The sequence below is a fragment of the Leptonychotes weddellii genome, chromosome 15 (assembly GCF_054177405.1).
Source record: "Leptonychotes weddellii isolate Sample4059 chromosome 15, ASM5417740v2, whole genome shotgun sequence".
NCBI lineage: Eukaryota > Metazoa > Chordata > Mammalia > Carnivora > Phocidae > Leptonychotes > Leptonychotes weddellii.
This window is the reverse complement of record NC_138383.1, coordinates 28,358,534-28,370,195: the sequence shown is the minus strand read 5'-3', so window position 1 is coordinate 28,370,195 and position 11,662 is coordinate 28,358,534. Positions and strand designations below refer to the sequence as shown.

The 11,662-nt window shown below is 39.0% G+C and overlaps 1 protein-coding gene across 7 annotated transcripts in view; it reads left to right on the top strand.

Annotated features, from left to right (window-relative positions):
* The window catches only part of TRIM37 (tripartite motif containing 37), a 141,846-nt gene that overhangs the window by 110,177 nt on the left and 20,007 nt on the right, over window positions 1-11,662 (top strand). For all 7 annotated transcript variants that reach the window (XM_081806033.1, XM_081806031.1, XM_081806027.1 and 4 more), the window contains one exon: window positions 2,747-2,832. In XM_081806033.1, coding sequence (XP_081662159.1) covers window positions 2,747-2,832 — 86 coding nt within the window. The remainder of the gene's footprint in view (window positions 1-2,746; window positions 2,833-11,662) is intronic.

Genomic DNA, 11,662 nt, shown 5'->3' with positions numbered 1-11,662 from the left:
TGCTTCATTCTTCCCCTCCCGCTACCTTCTTCTTTTTTTTTTTCTTAACATATATTGCATTATTTGTTTCAGAGGTACAGATCTGAGATTCAACAGTCTTGCACAATTCACAGCGCTTACCAAAGCACATACCCTCCCCAGTGTCTATCACCCAGTCACCCCATCCCTCCCACCCCACCCCCCACTCCAGCAACCCTCAGTTTGTTTCCTGCAATTAAGAATTCCTCATATCAGTGAGATCATATGATACTATACTATTAATTTTTAATTAATTTTTTAGAAATTCCCTTTTGGATTGTTCTTTACAAGTATGTGGAAATTCAGTTGCGTTTTGTGTTCTGCAACCTTGCCAATTCATTTTTTAGTTCTAATCGTTTTTTAGTGAATTTTTAAAGTTTTTCTGTATACAATATGGCTTCTGTAAATAGACTTAGTTTTACTTACTGGATGCTTTTTTTTTTTTTTTTTAAGATTTTATTTATTTATTTGAGAGAGAGAGAGCACATGAGAGGGGGGAGGGTCAGAGGGAGAAGCAGACTCCCCGCCGAGCAGGGAGCCCCATGCGGGACTCGATCCAGGGACTCCAGGATCATGACCTGAGCCGAAGGCAGTTGCTTAACCAACTGAGCCACCCAGGTGCCCCGCTTTTTTTTTTTTTTTAAGATTTATTTATTTAGAGAGCACGTGCGTGCATGTGGGTTGGGGGAGAGGGAGAGAGAGAATCTTAAGCAGACTCTGTGCTGAGCAGGGAACTCCATGTGGGGCTCAGTCCCACAACCCTGAGATCATGGTCTGAGTGGAAATCAAGAGTTGGACACTTAACCAACTGAGCCATCCAGGCACCCCCTTACTGGATGCTTTTTTATTTCTTTTCTAAGTTCACTGGCTAGACTGTCCAGTAGAATGTTGAATAGAACTGGTGGGAGTGGACATCTTTGTCTTGTTCCTGATCTTAGAGGGAAACTACACCATTAAGTATGGTGTTAGCTGTGGGTTTTCTGTAGATGCTCTTTATCTGGTTGAGGAAGTTCCCTTCTATTTCTGGTTAGTTGAATGCTTTTATTTTAAAAGTGTGTTGGATTTTTGTCAAATTATCTTTCTATCTATCATCTAAGCAATATATTAAACTCAGCATCTATTCAGACGATTGTGTAGTTTTTCTTTATTAGCATGATATGTTAGCTTATTTTTGGATTTTAAACCAACTTTGCATTCCTGAGGTAAATCCCACTCTGCCATGTTGTGTAATTCTTTTTATCTTTTTTGGGATTCCATTTGAGAGTATTTTTTTATGCTGTATATTTCTCTGTGGCTGTTTTTCAGTCTGGTTCCTCCTCCAGGGAAAATCTAAGTCAGAACTCTGAAGCTAGACTGAGGACAAAGGTGTGTTAATTTCTCCCGTTTTAGTAGTTGAACCAGTGGGGGTGGGGGAGTTAGAGACTGTACCCTGAGATCTTCTCAGCTTGTCTTCTCATGCCTAGGACCTCCATTTATGAGTGTATTGGGGCATACTGATTCAGGCCCCAGTATTCTCAGTATGCTACACCCAAGGGTGGAGCCTTGGGTCTGGATGGAAGAAAGGTATCCTCCTACTTGATCACATTTACCTGACCTTAGTGTCAGCATCTGTTAGCTAGGGGCAGGAGGAGAAATCCTGATGTTTTACCCTCCTGGAAATAAGCCCTTCTTTTGGGAGGCCTATGTTCTTGGCTGTGCCAGTCTAGAGTGGAATTTCTGTATCCCTGAATTGGGAGGGGAAGAAAGAGCAAGTAGTCCTTGTTTAAGTACCTCAGACTCACTGTTTTTACCAGATTTTAGCACATTTTCTTGATGACTGTTTTAAAAATAATTTTTACTGGTGTCAATGGAGCAGGTCTGCAGAGTTCCAAGCTGGGAACTGATCTTGTGACTTCTTTAAATACCCCAAACTAGCACTGATTAGTGCTGTTCCATATAGTACTTTGTCATTACAATAAGGTAATAGTGGGTTGCCTGGTTGGCTCAGTTGGTAGAGCCTGTGACTCTTGATCTCAGGGTTTTGGGTTCGAGCTCCACACTGGGCATAGAGCTTACTTTAAATAAATAAGTAAATAAAATTTTTTAAATTAAAAATAAAAGAAGGTAATAGTGTTTTTTGATAGGAGAGACTTTGAAAACTTTGGTAGGAGGTAATGCCCTCTTTCTGAAATATCATTTTAAGAAAATATTTTAAGATTTTATTTATTTATTTGACATAGAGAGGGAGCATGAGCAGGGGGAAGGTCAGAGAGAGAAGGAGAAGCAGACTCCCCAGTGAGCAGGGAGCCTGATGCAGGTCTCCATCCCAAGACCCTGAGATTATGACCTGAGCCAAAGGCAGACGCTTAACTGACTGAGCCACCCAGGTGCCCCAAGAAAATAATATTTAATCATATGTAGTAATTTGATCATCTTTTCTTTTTTTTTTAAACCTTAAAATGTGGTGTTTGAAGCTATAATTTCTTCTGCTTACAATGGTTCTCAGATTTTCTATTTTAAAAATTAAATGTTGCCAACCTTAGTAATTTTAAAAGGTAGTTTGAACATGAACACTACCCATACATGTGATAATGACAAAAGTCTTTTCCTCATTTTTGTATTGAGAAATATATCCCATCTTATTTCACAGCAGAAAGCTATGCACTACTGTTATAAAATTCATTGAGGTGTGGCAAATAATTTTAATTGTCCCTACTCTGTAGGAATGATGAATTTTTTATATTCTTAGGTCTGGAGAAAATGATGTGGAATACAACAACATGGAATTAGAAGAGGGAGAACTTATGGAAGATGCAGCTGCTGCAGGACCACCGGGTATAGAGGCCAAGATGCATCAGCTTGCATCTTCTCTTTCCTCTTCTCTGACTGTATCATATTTTATTTTATGGCAGCCACTGCTCTACATGGCCCGTGGTATTGGAAGTGCTATATAGTGTGTGTGTGTGTGTGTGTGTGTGTACACACATATCTTAGAGTGTATTTGATATAGTAATAATAGCTAACATTTGGTAAGTGTTCTTATGTACCAGGCATTGTGCAAAAGCACTTCAGGTGTACCTTATCTCATTAACTTATAACATTCTGTGAGATAGATTTTAATATTGCCTGCTTTTTATAGCTATACAAATTGGTAGAGAAATTAAGCACCTTGCTATCATTCACAATTAGTAAATGAAATTTACTAAATTTAGGGATTAGAGTTTTGGGTTTGTCTGAATCCAAAGCTCATGGTCTTCTCTACAATCATACACTATCCTTTTAGGATATATAAGTCTTGTTTGTATATCTAATTTGACTATAGAATAATCTGAATAGATTCATGGAATGTGACTTACAAAGGACCTTTTGTTTTTTTAAAGATTTATTTATTTGAGAGTGTATTTGCATATTCGTGCAGGGGGAGGGAGCAGAGGGAGAGGGAGAGAATCCCAAGCAGACTTCCTGCTGAGCATGGAGTTCGATGTGCGGCCCAATCCCAACGATCCTGAGATCATGGCCTGAGCTGAAATCAAGAGTTAGCTGTTTAACCAGCTGAGCCTTCCAGGTGCCCCATAGAGGACCTTTTGAGAGCTCAACTTATGCATGGAATAAACTTGGGATTTAATTGCCTAGGTCTCATAAGTAGTTGTTGGTAGAGCCAACACACATCATCTTTTTCTTGTATTGCTTTTTTGGTTTTTTGGTTTTTTTTGCCAGACCACACTGCTCCTGCTCCTCTTGGGATGAAGAGACTCAAATAGTGTGTGTTTCTTTTGTGTTCTTGGACCTGTTTTTTGTTGTTGTTTTGTTTTTTAAGATTTATTTATTTGACAGAGCAAGCACAAGTAGGGGGAGCAGCAGGCAGTGGGGAGTGGGAGAGGGAGAAGCAGGCTCCCCATTGAGCAGGGAGCCCGATGTGGGGCTCAATCCCAGGACCTGGGACCATGACCCAAGCCAAAGGCAGACACCCAGCGCCTGAGCCACCCAGGCGCCCCATGGACCTGTTCAATCTTGGTTAGAAGAATTATAAGCTAGCTCTGTACTGCGTCTGCTTTATTGATGTTGCCCTTGGTACAAACACTGGCATATTCTATAGCATGTTTTAGCACCTCTTAAACATTAGTCTTCAGCATTTCAACTTCCGCCCATGCTTTGTACTCTTCCTACTCCTCACTTTATTCTAGGTGATCTCATTTATGCCTTTATTTCAATTCTATCTATATACTGATTACTTTCCAAGTTCTATCTCTAGCCTTTATTTTTCTCATGACTTCCAGACCCATGTAGCAGTCTGGTTTTTTTTTAAGATTTTATTTGACAGAGAGAGACACAGAAAGAGAGGGAACACAAGCAGGGGGAATGGGAGAGGGAGAAGCAGGCTTCCCACTGAGCAGGGAGCCCAATGCGGGCTTGATCCCAGGACCCCGAGATCATCACCCAAGACGAAGGCAGACACTTAAGGACTGAGCCACCCAGGCACCCCAGCAGTCAGGTTTTGATGTTATCAGACTCAGCATCTTACAAACAGAAATCATTATCTTTTTATGCCATCCTGCCTGTCAGTAATAGCTCATCATCTTAGTGATTGATAGTGTTATACATCTTCATCTTTTCCCCTCACTCAGACTCTGCCTTTTAATACATTACCCAAATCTGTTGATTCTGCCTCCTAAACAGTGCATGAATTCATTTGTTACTTCCCATTCCTTTGCCATTCCTAGTCTAGGCCACTGTCTTTCAAAACAGCCTCCCGGGCGCCTGGGTGGCTCAGTCGTTAAGCGTCTGCCTTCGGCTCAGGTCATGATCCCAGGGTCCTGGGATCAAGTCCCACATCGGGCTCCCTGCTCAGCGGGAAGTCTGCTTCTCCCTCTCCCACTCCCCCTGCTTGTATTCCTGCTCTCGCTGTCTCTCTCTCTCAAATAAATAAATAAAATCTTTAAAAAAAAAAAAACAGCCTCCCATCTGGGTTCCTTGTATCCATTATTGTTCCCTTCCATTCTATTTCCCACAGCATGAGTTCAGGATGAGTTGGTTTTTTTCCTTCAAATTTATATCTGATCATGTCACTCCTCTACTTTAAAACTCTTTATTGGATTCCATTCACTTAAGGAATGGTACAGAAGGCCTTTCATATGGTGGCTCCTACTCACTTCTTTAGCCTTACCTCTCTCGCACTCACCTGTGTCATTTTTTAGCCCAGAGGAAAGAAATGTGCTTCCGCTCAAATGTGCTTCCTAACATGTCCCTTTTATCTTCTCATGCTGGGTGTAGTCAACTCCTATTTTTTCTTCACTTTGGTTGTATTTTATTCCTGGAAGCCCTCCTCAACTGTGTGCCCTGTGTATCTTTTTCTGCTCTCTCAAGTTAACCTGTTAGAATATATATTAAACAATATTGTAATTACTTATTTAGCTGCCTATTTTCCCTTTTATCACTGAGCTCCATGAAGCTCTGTGCAAAGAAATAATATGCATCTTAATTTTGTATCCCTGGCATTTAACACAATATAATAAGGGATCATTTAATATTTTTCAGATAAATATTGAATGAATACACTTTATTTATTTATTTTTTTAAGATTTTATTTATTTGTCAGAGAGAATGAGAGAGAGAAGAGAGAGCACAAGCAGGGGGAGTGGCAGGCAGAGGCAGAGGGAGAAGCAGGCTCCCTGCTGAGCAGGGAGCCCGATGTAGGGCTCTATCCCAGGACCCGGGGTTCATGACCTGAGCCAAAGGCAGTTACTTAACCAACTGAGCCACCCAAGCGCCCTGAATACACTTTATTTTACTAAGTGTTGAGTGTAGTTTTCAGAGTTTTAAATAGCATAGAAAAATTCGGAAGCTATCTTGGTATAAAATGGAAGATGGGTGTACTGAGTCAAGGTTACTGAATATTTTTCAAACTTGCAGGTATTTTTTCTTCATTAAATCTATCATTTCCTCTCTTAAACTGTATTATAGGGAAATTATAATATGAAACATTTTTACACATACTGGGTAGTGGATAAACAAAATGTTAATTTTTTCAATTTCTTCATTCATCCACCAAATATTTACTGGCTACTTAACTGGAAATGTATACTGTTTTACTTTCCAGAGCTACAGTATTAAATAAAAAGACATCTCTGTTCTCATGATGCTTATGTTCTGTAATTCCAAAATTGTAATTTATTAGTTCAGTAGTTTTTGAGGACCTATTATAATCCAGACACTAAATTGTGGGTGCTGAGGATACAGTAGTGAATCATACCCTGTTAATTTTTATTACATGCTTTTGGGAATTTTAAATATTTGTAGACATTTGTTGAATGCCTATATCAAGATTTCTGGAAAATACAATGAAAAAGACTTACTCTTAAGTAATTTATAATCTAAAGGTGAATTAATGTATGAACAGATAGCTAAGATATGTAAGACAGTACACATACAAAAGAATTGCAAATTTCTTTAGATATCGCCTTCTCAGGAGGTGTAACATAACTCCCTTACCCCTAAAGGCTATGCTTAGTGACTTGCTTCCATTATAATACAGTCTAGAAAGGGAAAAAGTAACTTTATACCAGAGAAACCTGGTAAACATTATTTTAGCCAGGTTATCAGATTTAACATCATCCATGTTGTCATGTTGATAGCAGGTACCCTTGATATGATGTGTTGAGAATGGTACTTTACATCTATGGTGTTGTCCTCCCAAAACCCATAAACACAATCTAACCATGAGAAAAACACCACGTGAATCCCAGTTGAGGGACATCTTACAAAATATCTGACCAGTACTTTTCAAAACTGTCAAGGTCATCAAAAGCAAGAAAATTCTAAGGAACTGCCCCAGACGAGAGGAACCTAAGGAGAAATGATGTAATTTGATGGTCTGGATGGGACCCTAGGACACAAGTACATTAGGGAAAGATTAATGAAATCTGAATAAAGTACAGAATTTATTAGTTAATGATAACATACCAATATTCATTAGTTGTGATAAATGTACCATAGTGATGAAAGCTGTTGACAGTGGTAAAGTGGATCATGGGATTTATAGGAATGCTCTGAATTATCTTTGCACCTTTTCTATAAACCTAAAACTTGTAAAATGAAAAGTTTTAAAATATATAAAGAAGAAAATAAAAGCTGAATTAAGGGTGAGGTGGGGCTGAGTGTGGAATGATTTATTGTTATATGTTAATTATGGAAGGTCCATTTCAAGCCTGTTGTGATTCATATTTCAGAACCATACTATCATCTAAAGAATTATGTCAATTAAGATGTTAAGTTGTCCATTAAGTAGAAGATCTTTCTTACACAGAACCTAGGTATGAAGTAAAATAATATTTACTTAATTTCATTGTATAGGTTATTTTAAATAAGGCTATAGCTTGAAATAATTATTTAATGATTCAGGTTCCTCTTCCCTCAAGAATTGCTTAGTTTATTCAGTTATTTTGGCTTAGTTACAAGAAAAACTTATGCTTAAAATTATGTGCTGAAAAAGTATCATTCTAAATAAAAAGTATCATTCTATTTTTTTTTTTTTTTTTTTTAAGATTTTGACAGAGAAAGAGAGTGCGCGCGTGCGCGCCCAGCAGGGGGAGAGGCAGGGAGAGGGAGAAGCATGCTGTGAGCTGAGCAGGGAGCCCGATGCGGGTCTCTATCCCAGAACCCTGGGAGCATGACCTGAGCCGAAGGCACATGCTTAACCAACTGAGCCACCCAGGTGCCTGCAAAAAGTATCATTCTAATCTAGAACATTAGCTAGTTGAATCAACTGAATAGGAAACATCTGTTCTATATTTGCCTCACATGTGTGATTTATGAAACCTAATACTTGATAACTAAAAGATTCTAGCAATATAACACACTTGTAAATTGACAGTGTGTAGGTTATTACAACATTTGTTACTTATTTCGGGTTAAGGATTTTTTTTAAGATTTTATTTATTTATCTATCTATCTATCAGAGAGAGAGAGAGACAGCACAAGCAGGGGGAGTGGCAGGCAGAAGAAGCAGGCTCTCCGCTGAGCAGGGAGCCTGATGCGGGACTCAATCCCAGGAGCCTGGGATCATGACCTGAGCCGAAGGCAGACACTTAACTGACTGAACCACCTGGGCATCCCCAGGTTAAGAATTTTTAAGGTTACTTGTTCCAGTAATGTTTAAAGAATGCCCAGTAGGTATCAGGCATTGTGTTGTTCACTAGGATTATGAGATGAATGAGCATCATCTCCAAAATGAGAATGTAGCATTAGTCATTACAGAACTTTGTGATTATAGATGTAAATACAGGGTGACACCAAAAATAGAACAGCTTGTTAGGAATGGATGAAAGGCTTTAGAAAGGGAGTGATGCTTGATTTTGTTCTTGAAAGAAGAGCTAAGAGTTCATTAGAGTTGCAGGGAAATAATGAGATAAGAGAGCAAAGGCATTCCAGGGAAAAGATGCAGCACTGTTCTTTTAGGAAACTTCAAATAGTTGAGACTTTATATGGGGCAGGCCAATGTGAGATTGGTAAGCAAGAAGCAAAATCAGGTAATGGAAAGTCTCATTTGCTAGGCTAAGGATTTTGGACTTTATTCTGTGGAACCATTAAAGGTCTTTAAAAGAAACATTGGTCAGATTTGGTTACATAGTGGAAGATGAATCAAAAGACAAGATCAGTTAGAAAACTACTGAAATGTTTCAGGAGGGAGAATTATGAGGGCCTAACCTAAGGCAATAGCAGTAGGGGTGGAGATGAAATTTGTTGAAAGATGTTACAGAATTTATAGGACTTGGGAATCTAACTGGATGGGATGGATTTGGTGGATATGTGGGGATGATTCCTTAAGGTTTCTAGGTTAGGCTGTGCACTTACATAAGATAGTCTAGGAGCAGAACATAATATATTCAGTTTGATCAGTGTTGATTTTAAGAGACCTGTGGGACAATCATGTGTTGATCTCTAGACCCATAATATCTAACTGCTTAGAAGATCTCAGGTGTATAGTCTGTTCTAGAAAGATGCATTGATTTTTTCTTTTAAAAAAACATAACTTTTATTAATCAGAGTAAATTAAAAATTTCTAAAACTTTCCATAGTATATAAAGAACTTCTGTAAATCAATAAGAAAAAGATAAGACTACCTCCTAGGAAAAAAAGAGGGACAAAAGACTGGAATAGACACTTCACAGAAGAGGCTATCCAGATGGCCAGTGCACATTTTAAAAAGTACTCAAACTCTTTTATCAGAGAAATGCAAGTTGATGATGTGTCCCAGTGTGGATCTCTTGAGTTTATTTATCTTACATAGAGTTTGTTGAGCTGAGCTTTTTGGATGTGTTAGATTAACATTTTTCATCATACGTTGGAAATTTTCAACCATTTTTCTTTCATCTGTACTCTTTGCTCTTCTGTGACTTCCGTTATATATATGTTGGTACATTTGATGAGATCCCACAGATCTCTGAGGCTCATTTTTCTTTATTTTTTTGGGAAATGCCGAATAAAAATCCAATAAAATACCATTGCATACCCATTGTAGCAGCTAATATATAAAAATATTTTTAAGGGGCGCCTGGGTGGCTCAGTTGTTAGGCGTCTGCCTTCGGCTCAGGTCATGATCCCGGGGTCCTGGGATGGAGCCCCGCATCAGGCTCCCTGCTCCGCGGGAAGCCTGCTTCTCCCTCTCCCACTCCCCCTGCTTGTGTTCCCTCTCTTGCTGTGTCTCTGTCAAATAAATGAATAAAATCTTTAAATATATATATATATTTTAAACTGGCAATACTAAATGTTGCAAGCATGTAGAGAGATGGAAACTCTCATACCTTGCCAGTGTGTAATTTATAACAATGTAATTTATAACAAATGTAAATTATAACAAAAGATGGGAAAAAGCTGGTTTAGGACTAGACTGTGTAGGACCTTGAATGTCATGCTACTGCATACAGGCACTATGATAAAATGAAGAACTTGGGTAGATCAGTGTAACATTTTAGCAGGGGCTTGGCTCAGGAAGCAAGGAACCTGTCACTGATTCATTTGCTTTTTTATGAGGTGTTTTATATTGTTTTCATGTGACCTTCAAGAGCAGTTAATCTACTTAGAATTTCAGTAGCCTTATTCTTAGCAGCTAAAAACTAGAAGCAACCTAAATTCTTTCCACATAGAATAAAGAAAGAAATGGGGATATATTCATATACTGGGATGCCACACAGCAAGAATGAAAATGAATAAACTGCTACATACATCAGTATAGATGAATCTCTTGAACATAATGTTGAACAAAGAAGCAGGATATTAGAGCACATACTGTATCATTTCATTTATATAAAGTTCAAAAACAGGCAAAATTATGGTGTTTAACTCAGGATGAAGGTTACCTTTGGAGAGGAAGGTTAGTGAGCAATTTCAGGAAACATGGGGGGATTTGGGGGCACCATTAATTTGTGAGCATTTATTAGGCCGTACACTTTTTATGAGACAGAAAGACCTACACAACACACCCAGAACAATGCAATATCAGCTCTGAGAAAGGGAAACTGAAATAGATGCTCAAGTCTTTGATGCCTTTGGATAGTGAGTAGAAAGGTTGGGAACATGGGAGGGAGGGAGTAGCCAAAGGGCATAAATCACAAAAGAAAGAATTTTTGTTTTGGTGAAGGCCTGGAAGAGCATTGAGAAATTGAAGAGTGCTAGTGTTAAATGGGTCCACTTATTGTGGAAAAATGGGCAACTTCTATTTCTTTTTTTTTTTTTTTTAAGATTTATTTATTTATTTGAGAGAGCGAGAATGAGAGAGAGTACATGAGAGGGGGGAGGGTCAGAGGGAGAAGCAGGCTCCTCGCTGAGCAGGGAGCCTGATGCGGGACTCGATCCCGGGACTCCAGGATCATGACCTGAGCCGAAGGCAGTTGCTCAACCAACTGAGCCACCCAGGCGCCCCAACTTCTATTTCTAAAGAAGAACCAGATATCAGGGCAGTAGATAGAGTACACAGGGCTACTGAGTAACTTATTACCCAGTTAGAACCACCTGGGCAGCTTTTTTTTTTTTTTAAGAAAAAGATCCTACGTCCCACTCCCGTAATCTTACTTAGGCATTTGTGGTAGAGCTAGCAATCTGTAATGTTTAAAACTCCTCTCAAATGCAGCCTATTTGGAAACTTCCCAGTAAAGGAAAAGGGTTAAGACTGTTTCAAGGTGGAGAGGGGATAGTTTTCTGCTGTTTTTTTTTTTTTAAAGGTTCAGCTTTTTCTTGAACACGTTACAGAGGTTTAGTCAGACCAAAGCCCATGTCATCATCAGACTTCCTCAGATTCTTCTTTCTTTGCTTCCACTTTCTTTTTTTTCTTCTATCCACAACTATATTTTATTCCTGTTGCAGATAGTTTTTTGTTGGTTTGGTTTTGTTTTTTATTCCAGTTCTTTGCTTCTACTTTCTTTTCCTCAGCTGGGGCAGCAGGGATAGAAGGGCCAGGACCTCCTCCTGGTGTCCTGGTGTCCACCAGCCCCTGCATTTCAAATGAGGTTCCTGATACTAACTTTGGCCTGGGCCTTTGCAAACAAGCCTGGCCAGAAAGGTTCAACATTTATACCAGCTGCTTTAATGAGGACATTGATCTTATCCTCTACGGCTGTTACCTCATCATCGTTGCAGGATGAGTGCTAAGTAGATGCAGATGAGCTCCTGA